Source organism: Molossus molossus, unplaced genomic scaffold, assembly GCF_014108415.1.
Source record: "Molossus molossus isolate mMolMol1 unplaced genomic scaffold, mMolMol1.p scaffold_m16_p_11, whole genome shotgun sequence".
Lineage (NCBI taxonomy): Eukaryota > Metazoa > Chordata > Mammalia > Chiroptera > Molossidae > Molossus > Molossus molossus.
Genome location: NW_023425346.1, coordinates 1,244,622 through 1,266,635, shown reverse-complemented (window position 1 = coordinate 1,266,635; position 22,014 = coordinate 1,244,622). Strand labels below are relative to the sequence as shown.

The window sequence follows — 22,014 nt, the reverse complement described above, 5'->3', positions numbered from 1 at the left end:
CGATGTTTCTCTCTCTCTCTTCCCCCTCTCTCCTTCCCACTCTATCTGAAGATAAAATGCAAAAATGTCCTCGGGTGAAGATAAATATATATATATATATTATACATCATGACCCAGTGATATTTATCCCAGGAATATGAAGTTGGTTTAATACCCGAAAATCAACATACCATACCGTATCGTATCAGCAGAATTGTGGGAAAACACCACATGTAATGCAGAGAATGCACTTGACAAAGCCCAACACTGTCAAAATAAATAAATAAATAAATAAGCAACAACACAACAGCCTAGGAATAGAAGGGACCTTTTTCAACCTGATGAAAATCCAGCATTAACATCATACTCACAGTAAAAGATCGAAAGCTCTTCTCTATGGTCAGGAACAAGAAGATGGTGCCCAGACTGGCCACACCTCTTGAGCATGGCAGTGGGTCTTAGCTAGGACAGCTGGGCTAGAAAGGATGGAGAGGCACCCAGATCAGGAAGAGAAGTAAAGCTCTCTCTGGTTGCATGTCACACACTCTTATACATAGAAGACCCTAAATAACAACCCCCACCTCCACCAAAACAAAACAAAAACCTATTACAGCTAGTAAATGAGTTCAGGAAGGTTGAGCATAAAAGATCAATATACAAAAGTCATCAGCAGGGACGGAGTGGGGGGGGGCAGGAGGGAACAGGAGGAGGGTGTCAATGAGGGAAAAAGGAGAAACATCTGTAACAAAAATAAATTAATAAAAAATTAAAAATTAAAAAAATCAGTGACTAGCAATGAGCACTATGAACATGAAATAAATAAAAAAAATTAATTTACATTTAGTTGCCCTGGCCAGTTTGTCTCAACGGTTGGAGCATCGGCCTGCGGACAAGAGAGTCCTGGGTTCGGTTCCTGCTAGGGGCACGTACCCAAAAACAAAAAAAGTAATTTACATTTAGCACCAAAAAGAATAAACTACTGAGGAATAAATTTAACCAAAGAAGTGTAGGATTTAGACACTGAAAACTATAAAGCAGTGTTGAAAGAAATTAAAGAAGACCTAAATTAATGGAAAGACTTCCCATGGTCAGATTGGAAAATTTAATATTACTAAGTTGGCAATACCTCCCCTCCCCACAACTTGACCTACAGATTCAGCACAATCTCCATAAAAATTCCAACTGCCAGATTTAGAGATCCTAAAATTCATATGGAAATGCAAGGGACCCAGAATAATCAAAAGAAAATAATGTTTTTCTTGGAAAAGTATCAAGTCAGAGGACTCACCTTTCTCAATTTAAGAACTTATCACGGGGGAAAAAAGAAACATCTGTAACAAAAATTAATTTAAAAAACTTATCACAAAATTACAATAATCAAAACAGTGTAGTACTGGCACAAAGACACACATATACATCAATGAAATAAAACTGAGCGTCCAGAAATAATCTCATACACTCACAGTCAACTGCTTTTTGGCAAGACAACCAGATAATTCAATGGGGAAAGAATTGTTTTGTGAACAGATGATGCTAGGACCACTGGATGGCCACATGAAAAAGAATGGTTTTAAATCCTTACTTCAGCCCTGGCAGGTTAGGCTCAGTGGTTAGAGCGTTAGCCCACGGACCAGAGAAACCTGGGTTCGGTTCCCACTAGGGGCACGTACCTCGGTTGCAGTTTGTCCCCGGCCCCAGTTGGGGTTGTGTGGGTGGCAGCCAGTTGATGTGTCTCTCTCACGTTGATGTTTCTCTCTCTTTCTTCCTCTCTCCCTCCCGCTCCGCCTGAAGATAAATGCAAAAATATCCTCGGGTGCCCTGGCTTTGGCTCAGAGGTTGGAGTGTCGGCCTGAGGACCAGAGAGTTCCAGGTTCGGTTCCCACTAGGGGCACGTACCAAAAAGTAAAAAATGAAAAATAAGTATCCTCGGGTGAGGATAAAAAATAAATAAACCTTACTTCAGGCCATATATAAAAACTGACTCACAATGGATTAAAAACCTACATGTAAGAATTAAAACTAAAAAACTCTTAGAAGAAAACATTGGTGTAAAGCTTCATGGCCTCGGATCAGGTAAGTTTCCTAGTTATGGCACCAAAAACTCAAGCAACCAAAGAATAATCAATTGGACTTCATCAAAATTTAAAACTTTTGCCCTGGCCAGTTTTGCTCAATGGTTAGAGCATCAGTCTGCAGACCAAAGGGTCTCGGGTTCGATTCCAGGTCAAGGGCACATACCTGGGTTGCAAGTTCAATCCCCGGCCCCGGGGATGTGTCTCTCTCACATAGATGTTTCTCTCTTTCTCCCCCCGCTCCACTCTGTCTAAAATTCTATGGGGAAATATCCTCAGGTGAGGATTAACAACAACAAAAAAAAATGTTCAACTTTTGTTCATCTAAGGATACTATGATGAACTTCTGGTTGAGACTTCTGGTCAGGATGGCGGGTAGGTAACCACATTCTCGCCTCCTACAACCACATCAAAATTACAACTAAACTACAGAACAACCATCCTTCAGAACCACCTGACACTGAGCTGAATGGAAGTCCTACAACTATGAGATTAAAGAAGAAGCCACATGGAGACTAGTAGGAGGAGTGGAGGCAGAAGGGCTGGTCCCACACCCATGTATGGCAGATAAAATCAGGAGGACACCTTGGCTGGGAAGGTCCTCCCTGAGGAGTGAGGGGTCCCCGTCCCACACCAGGCTCCCAGCTCAGGGTTCCAGTGCCAGGAAGAGAATCCCCATCACTTCTGGCTGTAAAACCAGCGGGAACTGAGGCTGAGGGAGGCTGAGGCTGCTGGAGCCCCAGGCAGCTCCTCTTAAAGGGCCCGCTCATTCTGGGCTCCAGCGCTGGGGAGGCAGCTTGAAAGGCACCAGAGACATACGGGGAAGAACTGAGAGTTGTTTGGCATCCGGGGCAAGAGCTAGAGAGGCAGCTTTCTCCTGAACAGGCATGCTGGTGGAGGCTGTTGTTCCTTTGGTGAGCCCTTCCCCCACAGGACAGGCAGATAGGTGCCTTATCTGGGATTCCAGCAACCTGGTTTACACTGTATGCCCTGCCCTGGAGATTCCCTGAGGCCCTGCCCCACCCAACCTTCGGGCCCACTCAAGCTGTGTTACCAGTTGCTTTACCATATGATTGGCCTGTCTTGGCTCCTGCTTCAGATTTTCCTAAATTCTCTCAAACAAGCAGCATCTGATCTCAGTGTGCCCCATACTTCTCACTAAGTGACCCCAGGCCCCGCACTAGAAGCAGCCAGCCTTGGTTCATGGCTTGGCTTTTCCTGGGCACCTCCAAGCCCAGCAGACCACTTTGTAGCTTATGCCTGGTGGCCCCAGGTAGAACACAGGCAGCGGCTGACCTTGCCCCAGAGCCAGCACACCCCATGGACAGCTTCAGACCACGTCGAAGCACCACCACCCAACCACCTCCACAAATGACACACGCAAGGAATGGACTCAGTGGATACCAGAGCCCTGCTGAAGTAAGTCTTGCTCTGTGTGGTGGGCCCCTGCACAGCTGATCCTTCAAGGTAGTTAAAAGTCAGTGGTCAGTGGGCACAGCCAGTCCTTGCAGCTGACCAGCCTGAGTAAATCCCTCCCATTGACATGCCAACAGTGATCAAGAAGGGTGTACAGACCACACTAGGGGTGCACCTCGAGGGCCCAGCTTGAGTGATCAGAGAGACTGTGCCACTGGACTCTATAAGACACCTCCAATAGGCCACCCTACAAAGCCTAGGAGACATAGCAACTCTACCTAATACACAGAAACAAACATAGGGAGGCAGCCAAAATGAGGAGACAAAGAAACATGTCACAAATGAAAGAACAGAACAAAACTCCAGGAAGAGAACTAAACAAAATAGAGATAAGCAATCTACAGAGTTCAAAACACTGGTTATATAAGGATGCTCAGTGAACTTAGTGAGGGCCTCAAGAGCATAAAAAAGTACCAGTCAGAAATGAAGGGTACACAGTCAGAAATGAAGGAGGCGTTAACTGAATTAAATAATAATTTACAGGGAGTCAATAGTAGAGTAGGTGAAGCCAAGAAGCAAACCATTGATTCAGAATATAAAAAAACAAAAAACACCCAATAGGAACAGCAAAAAAGAAAAAAGAATCCAAAAAAATGAGGGTACTATAAGGAGCCTCTGGGACAACTTCCAGCATACCAACATTTGCATATTGGGAGTGCCAGAGGAGAAGAGAGCAAGAAATTGAAAACCTATTTGAAAAATAATGACAGAAAACTTCTCTATCTTGGTGAAGGAAACAGACATTGAAATCCAGGAAGTAGCCCTGGCCAGTTTGACTCAGAGGTTAGAGCGTCAGCCTGCGGTCCACACAGACCCGGGTTCGGTTCCCGCTAAGAGCATGAACCTTGGCTGCAGTTTGTCCCTGGCCCTGGTTGGGTTGTGTGGGTGGCGGCCACTCAATGTGTCCCTTTCACATCGATGTTTCTCTCTCTTCCTCTCTCTCCTTCCCACTCTATCTGAATAAAAAATGGAAAAATGTCCTCAGGTGAGAATAAAAAAATAAAAAAAAGAAATCCAGGAAGCACAGAGTCCCAAACAAGATGAACTCGAAGAGGCCCACACCAAGACACAGCATCATCAAAATGCAAAAGGTTAAAGACAAAGAGAGCATCTTAAAAGCAGCAAGAGAAAAGCAGTTAGTTACCTACAAGGGAGCTCCCATAAGACTGTTAGCTGATTTCTCAAAAGAAACTTTGCAGGCCAGAAGGGAGTGGCAAGAAATATTCAAAGTGATGAAAAGCAAGGACCTACAACCAAGATTACTCTGTCCTGCAAAGCTGTCATTTAGAATCGATGGGCATATCAAGGGTTTCCCAGACAAGGAAAAGCGAGGGAGTTCATCACCACCAAACCAGTATTATGTGAAATGATGAAGGGTCTTCTTGAATAAGAAGATAAAAAATGTGAACAATAAAATTGCAATAAATATATATATCTATCAATAATTGAATCTACAGACAAAATGAGCAAGCAGAACAGAAACAGACTCATAGATACAAGTACTTTTTGATGGTTGCCAGATGGGAGGAGGGTTGGGGGAATGGATGAAAAAGGTGAAGAAGTTAAAAAGTACAGACTGGCTGTTAGACTGATGAACCTCAAAGGGAAAGGAGAGAGTGGGTTGGAAGAAATAAACCAAAGAACTCCTATGCATATGCATGACCAATGGATGCCCACAACAGTGTGGGGAAGGCAAGAGGGAGACAGGAGTGGGGAGGAGGGGTCAATAAGGAGAAAAGGAGGGACATCTGTAATACATTCAACAATAAAGATAAGTTGTTTTTTTTAAAAAAAAAAAAAAACTTAAAAGACAATCCATACACCCTAGCCAGTGTGGCTCAGAGGTTAGAGTGTCGGCCTGCACACAGAAGGGTCATGGGGGTTTGATTCCCAGTAAAGGGCACATATCTGGGTTGCAGGTTCAATCCCCCGCCCAGGTCAGAGCACATGCAGGAGGCAACCAGTGGATGTCTCTCTCTCTCTCTCTCTCTCTCCCTCTCTCTCTCTCTCTCTCATATATATATATATATATAATCTCCCCCTCCTTTCCTCCCTTCCACTCTCTCTAAAAAATCAATGAAAAAAATATCCTCCAGCCCTGGCCAGTTTGGCTCAGCGGTTAGAGCGTTGGCCCACAGACCAGAGAGACCCGGGTTCAGTTCCTGCTAAGGGCATGTACCTCGGTTGCAGTTTGTCCCCGGCCCCGGTTGGGGTCGTGTGGGTGGCAACAAGTCGATGTGTTTCTTTCATGTCAATGTTTCTCTCTTTCTCTTCCTCCCTCTCTAAAAAAATTTAATATATATGTGTGTGTGTGTGTGTGTGTGTGTGTGTGTATCCTGTTGTGAGGGTTCACATCAACAAAGACAATCCACAGAATAGGACAAAATATTTGCAAATCATATATCTGACAAATGTCTAGTATCCAGAATACATAAAGAACCTTTACAATCCAATAATAAAAAGACCACCCAATTTCAAATTTGAATAGACATTTCTCCAAAAAAGATACACAAGCGGCTAATAAACATATGAAATCAAGATACTCCATATCACAGTCATTAGAGAAGTGAAAATCAAAACCACATGTGATATCCCTTCATACCCATGGAAACAGACAATAAGAGTCAGCAAGGATGCAGATAAATTGGAACCCTCAAAGCTCTTGCTGGGAGTGTAAAAATGCACAGCTCTTGGAAAACAGCTGTACTTCCTCTCCAAGTTTAACACAGAGTTACCATATACCCAGAAATTCCACTCCTCGGTGTATGTATGTTCAAGTGGTCATGGCTGTGTAACCTAATGAATGTACTAAACACCACTAAATTGTGTACACAGTGAATTCTGTGGTGTGTAAATCAAGCTCACATTTTTAAAAGAGCACACGTGTGGTAAAGACTGCGCCCACACAATTCACTGGAGGCACAGAAAAGGCCTGGCCGCTGCCAGCAGCGCTGAGGCAGGGCTGCGGGTCCCGCGGTGGTGCCATCCCCGGGCGGCCAGGCCACCATCACGAATGGTCTGCCCACCAGAACCCGCTTCCATGTGTACCTGGACCTCACTGGAAGGCTGAAGACAACTCAGCCAGGTGCCTTGGAATGACATAGTCCAACCTTCTTACCCAACAGCAAATTTGGTTTTGAATGCTTTTATTGTCCTAGTTTAAAACACAACCCTCATTATGGACACAGATTTGGTTTTACATACATACGTAGGTCCTGTCATCTCTCAGTGAGCTAGATATGGTCATGTAATGTTAAGTATGTACCTCATTAAGATATTCATTTGATGAGGCCATCTCATAGTCATCATCAAAAATTTGTAAGATCTGAATACACAGAACAAGGAGAGTTGAGGTGCCTCCCTCTGCCCCTTCCCCCACCAGGAAATGACCCCTCAGGGAGCTTTCAGTAGGAATCAGCAGGTGTAAGTGGAACAGACAGAGCAGCCCAGGCTGAGAGGCAGGACAGCACTGAGCCTGGAAAGCCTGGCCCTCTCCACAATCACTCTGCCCCAGCTCCCTCCTGTACCAGCTAGCAAATGCTGGCTGTTACATTTGCAAGAATTTTTCGAACCAACTTACACCAGGTTGGCAGCTTGAGATGAGTCAAGGTGGGAGTTATCACAGGATGGAACTGTACTTGCTAAAGTCAGGCCCTCCATCCCCCACTGCACTTCCCTGGCCAGGGGACGTGGAGGGTCAACACTGGAAACAGAAGAAAAGGGAGGAGCTGAGGAGACTGGGTGGTACCCAGCCTGAGCGGTCTAGGGTTAGGGCTCAGTTCTGCATCACCTGTCACCTGCTTCACACTTTGCTCGCTCCTGACTCCACAGCAGCCCGTGTGTTATGCTGAGGGCTCTGGCTGCCACCCTGTACACAATAGGCAGACGTATACTCCTGAGGAAGGTGGGAAATGGTTGAAAGCACATGGTGGTGGGGAGTGCCCTGACAAGCGGGTTCCATGGGCAGGGAGTAGGACCTTTGGGCTGCAACTTTCTCCATGGAGAAGGGCAGTGATGTCGAAGATGCCTTCAGCAGAGACAGATGCCAGTGTTCATAGGTCCGAAGTCACGGGGCTGCTGTCAGGGCTGAGCCCCTCTCTAAACAAACTCACCCTGTGCCCCATTCAGCCCACACCCAGCTTCACCCTCTTTTTTTAAAATTTCTTTTTCCTTTATTGATTTTAGAGAGAAAGGAAGGGAGAGAGAGATGGAAACATCGATGATGAGAGAGAACATCAACTGGCCGCCTCCTGCATGCCCCCACTGGGAATTTAGCTCACAGCCTGGGCATGTGCCCTGACTGGGAATCAAACCGGTGACCTCTTGGTGATGGGTCCATGCTCAGCCACTGAGCCACACCGACCACTACAAACTGGGTGTGCCTGCGCTCAAGTCCTGTCCGTGCCCCCTCCCAGGCTCCTGAGCCCACGCCCTCCGCCTGCGCCATGGCCGCAGTGAGCATAAGCATGTCCAAGCCTGTAGAAAACTGTGTGACTTTATTAGAGTTTCCTTGAGCCGAACAGAGAACACACCTGGAAGCAAGACCTCAATGGCCTGAGAAAATGACAATTTGAAGTGTCTTTTATGTGCCTGGAATTAAGGAGAAAAGTAAAGACTACATACATGAAGGAGCGAGACGGCGAGGGGGGGGGATCAGATTACAGGGGAGCTGACAAGATTATGTGTTCTCTGGGGGGTGGTTGTGCTTCCAAAGGGTCTGAAAATGAGGCATTTCAAAAGGTGCTTTGACCTAGATGCACAGATTAATCTCCAGTAAAGAAGTTATGTGCCTGGGGAGTGACTCCCCACTCTGACCTGCCCAGTTAGGAATTCAGGATCCGATCACCTGGGAAGTCACTTTGTCAGATGCATTACAGAACTTCTTTTCCGTTTCACACTGCTGAGGACCAGCCCCCTTGATATCTGCCTCCTTGTCTGTCTCTTCCTTTCTCTACACAGCACCCAGAGGTAAGTTTCCAAAGTGCGTGGCCATACACATCACTTTGGGTCACCTCAGTGGCTCCCCACTGCCCGCCCCCTGGTCATGCCTGCTCCATCTGCGGAGAGCTGGGACCCGACACTGCCGCCAGGGAGAGCCCCTGAGGTGTGACTTCATCCGGGGTCTGGGCAGTAAGGGGTGAGGAGGAAGAACCTGGATGCAGGCTTGAGCGCGGCCCTGGCGTCTTCTGAATGCAGTGGCCATGGAGAGGGCATGGTGGCATGAAGCAGTGGAGATGTCCTGGGACGGGAACATCTCGCCCATCCACAGGTTAGGCTGGATGTCCATTCCTCAGCTGGCCGGGTGCCCTGCCTGTGTGTGGAGGGGAGCAGGCAGTCCTGGCCCCCACACTGAGGAGGACGTAAACTTATGTTCACAGACCACGTACAGTTGGGGAAAACCAACGAGCGGGAAACAGGCCACGAGAAATAAAGAAATCCACCAAAATGTTCCTAAGGGCTTCTCTGAGGAATGAAACCGTGTTTTCGTTTTCTTTTTCTTGTTATGTTTCTGTTATCTTTCAAGTTTCTGGCTTTTCCTTGGATGAGCACTATTACTTTTACAAGGAAAAACCCACCTCAGGGTTTTCCAAGGTTCACTCTGGTCTCTGTGTCATGTGATGACCAGCATTTCTCAGGCTTGGGGTACAGACTGGCCCCTGCTCCCACCACCTGCCTGCCTTCCCAGGTCCTCTTGCTGGGCTGGCAGGAGGCTACCTGGTGGCCTGGGGGTCTCTGGTGCACCACCCTCATGGGCGTCACGGCAAGTCGGCAGTGTGGCCTGCTTATTTCCTGGGCCTCAGTGACCGCCTCTCAAGCACCCCAGCCAGACTGGTCTGTGCTGCTCCTGGTTCTCCCTGTTTCGCTCTCCCTCTTCAAAGTTCTGGAGCCTGGAGTGGGGCCGCAACGACAGGGGCTCCCTGTGGGGGTGAGAGGGCAGGAGCCTCACAAGCGCAGTGGGAGGGTGGGCACTGGAAGCCGGCTTGTCAGCAGACCCTGGGGCAGAGGCCTGAGTAGCGGGTAGCCCACAGCGCGGGAAGAACAGGACTGCTCTGGCACAGCACACCTGCACCTGGGTTCCGGGGCTGCCCAAACTCCTGGCCAGAGCCGTCACAGTTATCGAAGCAGTGTGCCCTGCATGCTGGGGGATCACCCTGTACATCAGCAGGTTTGGGGCTGCGCCCTGCCCTGTGCGGCTGAACCCCATTGCTGGGAACTACCTCCCCAAGCCGCATTTCCTAGCACAGTTGCAGGGTGTCCTCCATCCATGGGCCCCAAGTCAAAGGGTCGTGAAGAAGAGCATCCTCCTGCCACGGCTTGAGTCATGCACCTGAACCTGGCCGTGTTCCAGAAAGGACCGCGGAGGCCAGCCCTGACCAGGCACTGGTGGACGTGTGATGGAGTCACTCAGCCTCTGCTGGTCAGTGACCTCATCGGGAAATGGCAACCAGGGCCTGAGAATGGGCTGCCCAGGCCCGGGGAGGCCCTGCCCTACCCGCCGTGCAGGAAGCGGGGGCACAGACCCTTCACCATTGTTAACATTTTCAGCACCTCTTCCCCCACACACTTACAGAAGAGGAGGCAGAAGACCCGGAGAGGAGGCTCACCCAGGATCACAGGGCGGGCTGGGGCTCAGGGAAGCTGGGTGTCCTTTAGGTGGTGTGAGACCCTGGCTAGTGCCCTGGTCCCTCGGGGCCTGTCCCCCGTCGGTGAGGATAGGGCTCCACCCCGCACAGGGAGGCGGCGGGCCGGGCCTGGGCTGCACCTGCCGCCGCGCTCCCGGGCCGGGGACCTATGCTGCAGGTCCGGCCCGCAGGGGTCCGTCCCGCCCCCACACACGCACTCCCTCGGGGCGCGTGGCCGGTTACCTTCCCGTCATGGTGCAGCACCGGAGCCGGGTCCCCCGACCGCCCGCGGGTCCTGGCGGCTGAGAGACAACGCCCGCGGCTGCAGTGCAACCGGCCGGGCGTGGCGTGGGGGGCGGAGGGGGGCCGCCCACGGCCTGGAGTGCGGGGGGGGGGGGGGTTAGGCGGGGACAGCCCACTGAGGGGGGAGCAGGGGGGCCGCCCACAGCGGGGAGTAAGGGGCATGCAGAGCGGGGGAGCCCACCCCACCACGGCGGGTGGGGGAGACGGGTCGACGCGGTTTACTGTAGGGGGTGCAGGGCAAAGGTGCGGCTCATGAAGGGGGGGGACAGCCCACTGCGGGAAGTGCAGGGGGGACAGATCACTGAGGGGGTGCGGGGGGGACGGTGTAGAGGGAGACAGCTCACTGCGGGGGGGGGGGTGCGGGGGAGAACAGCTCACTGAGGGGGGGCGGGGGGCGGGGGGCGGCGTGGAGGGGAACAGCCCACTGCGGGGAAGGGGGGGAGTGCGAGGGGGGGGACAGCCCACTGCAGGGGGTTGGGCGGCTCACTGCAGGGGGGCGGGAGGGCGTGAAGTGGGGCGGAGGGTCCGCGCAGCCCCGGCTCTGGGAAGCCCAGCTTTGCCCGGGGCGTGCGGGTCACGTCCTCCCATCCGAGCTGGGCGAGCAACCCCGAATTCCCGGCATAGCTTTCCTTTTACAGGGAGCGAGTTCGAGTAAACAAGTTCCCGCGGGGACGCCCCGCCCGGCGCTCCCTTCCGCTGCCCTTGGGGGGGGAGGGGACCGGGGTAGGGGGGCGGCGCTGAGGGCTGCTCCCGTGACCTCCAGCCCCGGACGGCCGCTCGAGCAGGACGGCACCTAGAAGCCGTACTCCTCAGACTTGTTTCGGGCACTGACTCTCTCCCAGTCACCCCTCCCCAGGCCAAGGGCCCTGGCGTCCCTTCGGGTCCTGAGCCGGTCTCTGCATACTTAGGTACCAGGTCAGTGCCCTCCAGGGAAGTAGCCCTGTCAGCTAAGGTGAGCACGCTCCTCCCCTTAAAAAAAAAAGCTTTTATGATGAAAAAACAAGCCCCCGGGGAGGGGGAGAACTATGTCCTTTGTAAACAATAATATGAACAGGATTCCTTTAAAATGGAGCCGGGAGTTGCCATCCCAAAGTAAGTGCCTTTTTTGTCAAACCTTTGGAATATTGAACACAGGACAAAACCTGTGGACTGGGCCTAACAGTGTAACCCGAACCCTCCATGAGAAAATAACGGGAGAGCAGATGCCCGCCAGGCTGACGCTGAAACTGCTTGGGACGGCCTGGCCGGTGAGCCTCTGCAGCCGGAGGGAGCCATCCCCGCCCGCGCGAACCCCTGTCCGCCCAGGGGCCTCTGCCCGAAGCAGTGCTTTGCGCACTGTCTGTGTCTCACTTCGAAAGGCCTCTTGTTTAAGGCGACCACCTTTCCATGATGAGCTCCTGACAGCCAGTCACGTGATCTGGGAATTCATATAAAACCATTTAAGGAATCTATTCTGAGAAAGCTGTTAAGCAAACAAAACAAAACCGTCTCTCTAATTAAGGCAGTATTTGTAGCCCGGACTGGAAGCAGTCCCAGCAGCGCACTGTGGGCTGGACAGCCGACATGCTGACCGAACAGGTGACTTCCAGTCCTGGCAACAGACAAAAACTCTCTAGAAATGACCATGTAAAGTAGCAACCCACATATAAAGACTGACGGAGGCCCTGGCCGGTTTGGCTCAGCGGTTGGAGCGTTGGCCTGCGGTCCAGAGAGACCCAAGTTTGGGTCTCGCTAAGGGCATGTACCTCGGTTGCAGTTTGTCCCCAGCCCTGGTTGGTCGTGCGGGTGGCAGCCACTCGATGTGTCCCTTTCACATTGATGTTTTCCTCTCTCTCTTCCTTTCTCTCCTTCCCACTCTGTCTGAACAAAACAAAACGAAAAAAAATGTCCTCGGGTGAGGATAAAAAAATAAAAAAGACTGACCATGCAGTTCGGAAAGTTGAGTCGGCAGAAATAAGTTTGGGAAAGGCACAGGTTCCTACGTAGCTGGTGTCTTGACATTAGTGGAATTTGCAGTTGTGTCGTAGCTGATTCTGATAACTGTGACTTGATGGTGGATGAAGCATAGAACAGGAATGACTTCTTGGTTCGTCTGCCTGTTTAGAGAGAGATGCTTTTCCACAGCTGTTGGTGCATAGGCATGCTGGTGGCCGTGCTCCAGAAGTAACGGCCCTGCCAGATGGTTAATTGAATATTGGGGTCCTGTGTAGAAGGCAGGACACACAAGGGCCTGCTCCCTCCCTTGAGGGGACCCCAGCTCTGCCTGAGCCTCCCACTGTATGGTTGCTGTGGCTACAGCGGAATCCCTGCTGCCCACCCAGCAACCCAGCCTGCCTTATTCCTGAGCCACAGGCACACTCGGAGAGTGCTGGGGGGCAGCTGTGGCATCCCTCAGCCCCACTGGACATACGAGGCTCCCTGGAGCCACAGCCAGCCTCCGCTGTGCAGCCAGAGGTGGGTCAGGCGTGCAGACAGAGCTAGCAGTCACCTGGCAGTGGGTCACAGCCACTCCCCATCACCCATTCATTCAAGAGTGTTCATGCTGGAGGGCCTGGGGGTGCAGTAGTGAGAAGCAGGCAGGGACCACTGCCTCACCAGGCTCAGAGGACAAATACTATACTCGTGGACAAATACATGAACATGGTTTTTAGACAGGGACAAGTACTGTAAAGAAAAGGACAGAGTGGCCCTGGCCAGTTTTGCTCAGTGGTTAGAGCGTTGGCCTGTGGATCTATGAGTGTTGGGTTCGATTCTGGTCAAGGGCATGTACCTCAGTTTCGGTTTGTTCCTGGCCCTGGTCAGGTCGTGCGGGAGACAACCAGTCGATGTGGCTCTATCACATTAATATCTCTCTCTCTCTCTCTCTCTCCCTCTCTCTCTCTGCTCCTCTCCCTCTCTCTCTCTGCTCCTCTCCCTCTCTCTCTCTGCTCCTCTCCCTCTCTATCTGAAGATAAATAGAAAACTATCCTCAGCTGAGCATTAAAAGGAAAAGAAATGAAAAGGACAGAGTGGAGGAACAGAAGGCTTCTGAAGGGTGACACTGGACTGAAGACCTGAGGGACAGAGCGGAGAGCAGCCGGACCAGGAAGAAGAACAGGGAGGTGGGCAGGGAAGTCAGAGGGGTCCTGGCGAGCACTCACCATGGAGTGTGTCTCCACCCTTGGCAGAGTGGGCATCACTGAGCATGGATAGGGTGCTCTGACATTCACATAGGTGTCGCACAAACATGCCTCAAGTAAAAGCCTTACCCAGAAAAGTGTGCTCCTCACTTGTGCAGAGCTCTGGGCCAGGAAGACTGGTGGAGAGTGCAGGCCGGTGCTGCTCTGGCGGAGCAGGGCAGGGCTATGAGGGAACTTCAGAGATGACAGTTATAGTCTGTGTCTCAGTGGGGTTTGAGCCACACAGGCATTATCAAAACTCAGTGTTTATGGCTAAAGCTCATATGTGTCAGTGCCTGTAAATGTTGCCTCAAAAGAAAAAACACTCAACAAATATTGAACTCTAGTTGATGATACACGTGCCGTGATGTCTGTAACTTACTGCGGAGATGTTTTTAAAAGTAAGATGGGTTGACAGGTGGATAAAGGGACAAACTGTAGTACAATATAACACCTTAGTAACGGGAGACTCAAAGTGGTGGGTGCCAACTCTCTTGGTCTGCAGGGGTCATCACAACACAATGAACTATAAGCAGACGCTGCTTGGAGTGAGGGGGAGCATCACAAGGGAGCAAATGCTTCAGATCTCTGGATGCAGCCCAATTTATTTGCAAAGTGGTTCCCTAGGTTACATGGTGATTTAAGTAATTAAGTCCTTGAGATCACGTCTCTGCTGATTTTACAGCCAAGCCAGTATACTTCCTGTGTCTGCCGTCTCTCGCTATTTTCAGCGGAGATACATAACAAATACATTCATGCTTGGGTGATAAACCCTTTGGGTGTTCTCAAGGCAGCAGTCCAGCTCATCATGCATACCTTATCTAGTCTCTTGTATACTGCACATTCAGGGTGGTGTTCCAGCCCTTTTCATGTATAATTTGATTGATACTTTCAGGTCAGGGTGGCTTTCCAGCCCAACATACATACCTTATCTAGTCTCGTGTATACTTTGATCCTTGGCTGGCCAGGCTGAGAGAATGCATGCCTCAAGGTTACATTTTGTTCATGTACCAAACTCCCAACCCTACAGTGGGCATCTGAGTACCCTGGTAAAATTAAATTCTCTCTGCTGAGAGTCTGACTGGAGCATTGATAGCGAGTGTGGGGTGACTGCAGAGTCCAGAGGCCATGCTTTCCCGCGGGGTGCCACCATGGACCAGGTGAGGTGTCCTGGAGCCCATTGCATACCCAGGTGAGATGGCCACTGGGAAGTGGGTGCCATGCACCTGGAGCTCAGGAAAGAAGTCTGCACAGATGTGGAAGGTGGAGAGCAGATAGAATCTCAACCCTTGGGTTCATGAGGTCACTGAGGGTGTCTGTGCAGAGCCAGGAACCCTCCTAGGTGTCAGGTCAGAGAAGCAGTGAGGGATGGCAGCCTGGGAGGTGAAAAGGAGGGAGGCCGAGTGTCACAGAAGCCCGGAAGGGCCCCCTTGCTCCCAGTTTGCAAGCGGAGGTGGTGCAGAAGACTGGGGAGGGACTGGGCTCAGTGTCAGCAGCAGCCCACAGAACTGAGGACCGAGTCCTGCTGGAGAGGTGCGGGGCCTGCAATGCCCACTCTGCTCCATGCAAACGCCACACCCTGGAGTGGGGTGCCCGGAGGGAGGGAGGGAGGAGACAAGGGCACCACAACTGCTCCGAGAAATCTCTCCCTGAGGGAGGCAGAGAGTCAGGAGTAGCTGGGGAGGCCGTGACAAACAGCTGACCAACCGTGACAAACAGCTGACGACTGAGTGAGGCTTGACTACCACTTAACGGGATGACTCAGAGCCGACAGAGAGGCTCTGAGGTATCAGAGGTCAAGCTGTGAACCAGGTTTCCGTAGGTGACCCTGGAGGTGTCTTGGAAAGGAGGTGGGGATCTCCCTAAGCCCAGGGCCTGCTACCCTGAGCACCCCTCCACAGGGGCTCTCCTAGCTGCCCCCAACTTTCACTGTCCCCTCCAGCCACTAGCCAGGGGGCATGGAGGGGTCTCGCAGCCCTGTGGGAGTCTCAGGGTCTCTGATGGCCCCGCAGGAGGACCAGTGTCACACCTGTGCATTGATGGCCTGCGACCTGAGGGCACCTGGTGGCCGTTCTGCCCGAAGGTCCTCTCCCTTGCAGCTGGTGTAGGCATTTCCCTCATGGGGCTTGGGGGCCAGTCGAATGCTGGGCCATGTCAAGCAGTAACCTGTAACCCTAATTAGCGGCTCCTCTGAGGCTCAGGGTTACCCCAGAAGTAGCCTCTGAGGGTCACTGGCAGGCAGGAAGCACCTAGATGACCTGAAGGAGAAGCGGGGCCCAGAGTGTTGGAGCCTCTCCAGCCCAGCTTCCCGGGCATGAATAGTGGGCACTACACCACCTCTGCACGCCACAGATAGGAAAGCGTTTGCTGTTTGTACACATTTTTTTTTCCTTTATTGATATTAGAGAGAGAGAGGAAGGGAGAAGGAGAGGGAGATGGAAACACTGATGAGAGAGAACATCAACTGGCTGCCCCCTGCACGCCCCCACTGGGGGTCAGGCCCACAACCTGGGCATGTGCCCTGACCGGGAATAGAACCAGCGGCCCCTTGGTGCAGGGGTCGACGCTCAGCTACTGAGCCATGTTGGCTGGGCATACATTTTTTATTTTAAAACGTGAGCCTGCCTCATGAACCTTGGGCGCCACCCGCGGCCAGCAGCACAGGCGGCGGCACGCCCTGGAGCTCGGTAGTCTCACACTTGAGGAACAGCGGGCAGGAGACCCAGAGACTCTTACAGTCTGTGGAGAGCAAGGCCCCTTCTTGAGAGTCTGGTTTGCTCAGGGGCAGAGCTGGGCCCCGGGGGCTTCCCAGCTCATGGCTCTACTTTCTCATCAAGGACTGCTGGCCTTGGACTTGGAAGCGGAAAGTGCCATTTCTCTCTGACCATGGCTCTGGGACAGCTGGACTCAACGCACAGGCTTGGGACAAGAGCAGCCTCGGAACAAGCCGGGCGAGGGCAGTCCCCAGCAGGCGTTCAGGGTGCCCGTGTGTGTGCCTCGGAGCATCCTGGCCTTGACTTCCACCAAGAAACCGCTTGTGTCCGGTGACCAGAGTCCTTCGCCCACAGGGTGCTCGCACTATTCCTCCTGTGTGAGGCTCATTTCACTTCCTGTTTTCCATTAGGACAACCAACCCACAACCTTCCCATCAGCACATCTCCCACCTCTATCCAAAATAAAGATCAGCTGGCCCCACCCCCAGCCCAACCTTTCTGGATGTGGCCTCACCAGCAGAAGGCCGGGCATCCAGCCACGGTGGGTCTCCACTGCCCTCGTGCCAGCTGACTCAGGGTGTGTGAGGCTGAACCAGGACAGCAGACCACCCAGCATCAGCAACTTCGGCATGATCACTGAGGGCAGGGGCGCGGGGGAGAACCAGGGACAGGGCACCACTCAGGCCCAGTGCAGTGTCTCTACTTCCAGGGCTCGGTCACCACTCCGCCTCCTTCTGCTCTTCCTTTCCAGCAACTTCTCTGGGGGAAATAGCAGCTAGCCCGCTTGGCACGGCCACTTGGAGAAGGGCTGGGCAGCAGCTGAGAGTGTCCAGCCACCAAGGGATGCCCAGGCATTGCAGTCTCATCTCTCCCTGAGCAGGAGGCTGGGAGGAGCTGCAGGGCAGAACCAGAGGTACCATGGGGTCAGGAGAGGACAGAGGAAGACCAGGAAGAAAAAGCCAGCCTTCCTGGGAGCTGGAAGAGCCACGGAAAGCCCCTCCCCCTGCAGGCCCAGGGGCTACGGCTGCCCTCCCACAGGGGCAGCGGCCAAAATGAGCATTTACTGGACCCCGCGTTCAGGGCCCCCGGGGACACTGATATTTACAGCATGCACACATACCCAAACTCAGCCCCACGGTGAGAAGAGAAACCCTCAGCTACTTGGGAGAACCCAAGAACAGTTACTAGGACACCTTCTGGCCAGTAACTGTTTTCCCTGAAAGAAGAACCGTCTCAGGACTATTTATGTTATTTTAAATTAATTACGTTATCATCTTCTATAAAAATTTCATAATAGTGGGCCCTGGCCGGTTTGCTAAGTGGTTAGAGCGTCGGCCTGTGGACCAGAGTTGCAGGTTTGATTCCAGTCAAGGGCATGTATCTTGGTTGGGGTTCAGTCCCTGGCCCTGGCTGGGGTCCTGCGGGTGGCAGCCAGTCAATGTGTCTATTTCACATCAATGTTTCTCTCTCTCTGCCTCCCGCTCTATCTGAGAAGTGGAAAAATATCCTTGAGTAAGGATTAAAAAAATTTTTTTTCACAATAGTGGGAGCCACCCCGAAATAAAATGAAGAAAAATCGCCTGGAGTTTCACCGCCAAAGATGGATGCTGACAACACTCCAGCCCAGTATTACCCTTGCGCAGTGAGGAGGGGACCACGGGGACCTTCCGTATTTGCGGTTCCACCGTCTGTGTCTTCACACTGTCCAGCACTGAGCAGGGCCGCCCAGCTGCGTGACTCTGGGCATCTTCCCGTGAAGGTCCCCCCAGATTGGCACTACTTGGGAGAGGGACCCACATTCCTGCACTCTGTGAACACTAGAATGAGAATAAGTGGTTTTAGTTCTTCAGTCAGTTCTTCAGTTCCTCGCTGTTGAAGCTATTTACTTTTATCCATCGTGGGAGCCAGCAGAGACGAGGCACCTGGTCCTTGTTGGAACCAGCAGTAGCCGCCACACTTGAATGACCTGCCTTTGTGCTGGAACACGACAGAGGAGACTCCCCAGGACAAACTCCCTCACTTGGTTCACTGCTCCATCCAGGGGGTCGAGAACAAGGCTGTCCTCGGAGCTCAACAGACATTTAAGTGACATTGTTTTAAGCACTTTGGGTGAGTACTGTACTCACACGACACCTGCTAAGCATGGCCTGCGTCACCCTCCTGCTCGGAGTGCCTCAGACATGACAGGCAACATATCTACTCCTGAGGTGACTCTGTACGCATTTAAAAAGTTTATTTATACCTAAGGCATCTATCATTTGAAGAAATGAAAGCATTGTTTTAAAAACAGAGTCTCTACCCTGGCTGGTTTTGCTCAGTGGTGGCCAGAGTCCCGGGTTCAGTTCCCGATAAAGGCACGTGCCTCGGTTGCAGTTTGTCCCCACCACAGCTGGGGTTGTGTGGGTGGCAGCCACTTGATGTGTCTCTCTCACATCGATGTTTCTGTCTCTTCCTCCCTCTCTCCCTCCCACTGTATCTGAAATGCAACAGTGTCCTCGAGTGAGGATAAAACAACAAAAAATAAAAATAAAAACAGAGCCCTGGTCGGTTTGGCTCAGCAGTTAGAGCATTGGCCTGCGGTCCAGAGAGACCCGGGTTTGGTTCCTGCTAAGGGCCGTACCTCGGTTGCAGTTTGTCCCCGGCTCTGGTTGGGTCGTGCGGGTGGCAGCCGCTCGATGTGTCCCTTTCACATCGATGTTTCTCTCTCTTTCTCTCTTCCTCTGTCTCCCTCCCACTCTATCTGAACAAAAAATGGAAAAATGTCCTCGGGTGAGGATATAAATAAATAAATAAATAAATAAATGTAAAAAAAAATACATAGTCTGGTGGGGCAGGGCCTCAGGGAACCACCAGGGCGGGGCCAACAGTGTGAGCCCGGTGGCTGGAGTCCGAATGTAGCACCCTCTCCTAGCCCCATGGGGGAAGGGCTCACCAAATGAACAAGACCTCCACCAGCTCTTCCCCCTACAGATGCCAAACAACTCAGTTCTTCCTGTTTGCCTCTGGTGTCTTTCAAGCTGCCTCCCCCACTCTGGAGCCTGGAGGGAGCAGGTCCAAAAGGGGTCAAGGATTTGGTCTTGGGGGCACCGTTTTTGGAAAGGATGGTGCATTAAACCAGCCCACCAGAGCCTTCGGATTCATGATCTATATCCTGCGATTACTACACGGCATGACAGCCATGCAGGGCGGCTCCCATCCCCGGACACCCTGCAGGCGTCTGTGGCAGCGCCTTCTGCCGGAAGGCCTACATTCCATACTTCGTGCTGAAGGAATTCTGCATCATCTGCATCATCACTTATGTGCTGGACTTCATCTTCTTATCAGCGACAAATACTAGTTTACGTGAATGAAACTGGAAGTGGGATTACAGCCCACGCAGGACTGACAGCCTGACGAACCCATACATGACAGTCCCAAGTCCCTTTTCCCGTTAAATTAATTTCGCAGCATTTTTTTTATTCTTCACAACAGACACTTTCCCTAAGGATCTTAAATTTATTATTTTGTAATTTTTTAAATTGACTTTAGAGAGAGAGGGAGAGAAATAGAAACATCGATGTGAGAGAACACGTCCCCCACTGGGGATCGGGCCCACAACCTGGGTATGTGTCCTGGCCGGGAATTGAACTGGCAACTCCTTGGTGCAGGGTCGACACTCAGCCACTGAGCCACATGGGCTGGGCTTAAACTGATTTTTTAAATCTTGTAAATTAGAAGGGTTTTTTCTGTGTCAATCTTCATTATAAGTATGAACACCAACAAAAGTATGCACCATGCCAATCAAAGACAAGCTTTAACTTTACTTTGAAGATGTTTCTGAAGCAGTTAAATGTAGCCTTCAGCTGTAAAGTGAGCAACCATTGCTAGTCATCTCCAATGTGCATGAATTCAGTTTCAGGGATGACAAATGTGATCACGACATGAAAACCTTTCAGAATAGCTACTGTATTAAGTATTGCCATGCTTACAACATGTAATATGTTTTCAGCCAGGGGATGTAATCATGTAGATTCAACTAGAATTCATTTCCACGCTATTTGTAAATAAACGCAGAAATCCTGGATCCATCCCTGCGGACCTGACTGTCCATCTGGGTGAACCGCAGCGATGAAGAACTGTCAGCTCAGCCCTGAGTGAAGAGAACGTGAAACGGCGAAGGCCGTGCAGAGCATCTGTGAGAAGTGCTGGCCGCTGTGGGTGCGACATCGACAGCGAACACAACAGGGCAATCGGTTCCCTGTCACCTCCTTCTTCCGCAAGAACAAACTATTCAGACATTCCAGTCAAACTCGTGTCTAGTCGTAAAACTGGATCAGCTCTACCTCACGGAGTGAGTCGTGTGACCACACATTTAAATCCAAGGCCTTCCGGACACTAAAGATGGGAAAATGGATACATTTCTTTGGAGAAATGCTGGAAATACAAATATGGAATGTTAAGGTAACGTCTCTTACAACAGTTGAATTTTCCTTCGGATATTTTCCCCTAACATTGGTGCCAGTTAAACACGCAGGGTTCTGGCTTCGAAATAACCAGGGTGGGCCCAGTCGCTCCAGAGGAGGTTGGCTCCTGAGCAGCTCTATATGTTTTCCCTGTTTCTTTCTGCCCTGATCAGATTTCTAATTTAATTGTTCAGGGGTGGGGAACCTTTTTTCTGCCAAGGGCCATTTGGGTATTTCTAACATCACTCATGGGTCACACAAAAATATCGGCTTAGAAATCAGCCTGTGGTATTGGGTCGGGCTCCTTTGGCGAGGCTGTGATGTCAGTGGGATTGATTTCAAGGGCCTCATGCGGCCGTGGGCCAGCCATGGGACTCCGCCCCCGCTGAAGTCCAGTAATGGATTTGTGAACTTTCGGGCTGACACGCTGCTCAGTTTGCTTCGCTGGGAGGTGTACTACAGGTGGAAATACCTGAAGGATAAATATAATAATGTTGTCACTACTCTTTCTAGTAACTACACAAATGCAGCATTTTAAAAAGTGATTTGAGTCTGGCCAGCGTGGCTCAGTGGTTGAGTGTCAACCCATGCACCAAGAGGTCGCTGATTCGATTTCCGGTCAGGGCACATGCCCAGGTTGTGGGCCTGATCCCCAGTGGGGGTCAAGCAGGAGGCGACTAATCGATGCTCTCTCTCATCGTTGTTTCTCTCTCTCTCTCTCTCTCTCTCTCCCCCTCCCTCCCTCCCTCCCTCCCACTCTCTCTGAACAAAAAATGGAAAAAAATGTCCTCGGGTGAGGATTAAAAAAATAATTTAAAAAATAAATAAATAAATAAACAAACATTTTCCAAAACAGAAAAAAAATAATGCTGAGACATCTGTATCCAACTAAGAGGAAGTAGCAGGAGCCAGACAAAACATATGAAACAACAATATATGAGATGATTGTTTTCAAGATACTGAACATCAGACAACAAAGATCCATAAAGACAGTAAAGTGGACTGTTTATCCCAGCCTTGGCCCAGAGAGGACTCCAGGTGGGGCTGAACACACTCCCTGAATTAAAGTGATGAAGCTGAAAGTCCAGGAAGACCAAGGCAGCTAGATTTTGTGGAACTGGATACTTGAAAGGAGAAGGCTACACACAGAACTCCAAAGACCTTCAGAGGTCCCCCTCAAGACTTCAAATGCATACTCATAAGCACAAACATGTAAGCACATTGCTCCTTAGAGAGCGCGAGGGAGC

At 51.2% G+C, this 22,014-nt stretch overlaps 1 protein-coding gene across 3 annotated transcripts in view; it reads right to left on the bottom strand.

The window, feature by feature from the left end:
* LIMS2 (LIM zinc finger domain containing 2) overlaps nt 1-10,498 on the bottom strand; it is a 38,027-nt gene extending 27,529 nt beyond the window's left edge. The window contains exons 1-2 of one of the 3 annotated variants that reach the window (XM_036254158.1): nt 1,268-1,312; nt 351-450 (exon numbers count right to left, since the gene is read on the bottom strand). Coding sequence is in view for 1 of the 3 variants with exons in the window: in XM_036254156.1 (XP_036110049.1) it covers nt 10,394-10,404 (11 nt within the window). In the remaining 2 variants the exon portion in view is untranslated. Of the gene's footprint in view, nt 1-350; nt 456-1,267; nt 1,313-10,393 lie in introns of those variants that run through there. The other 2 variants (XM_036254157.1, XM_036254156.1) reach the window with 2 other exon arrangements.
* Between the last annotated feature and the right edge of the window lie 11,516 nt (nt 10,499-22,014).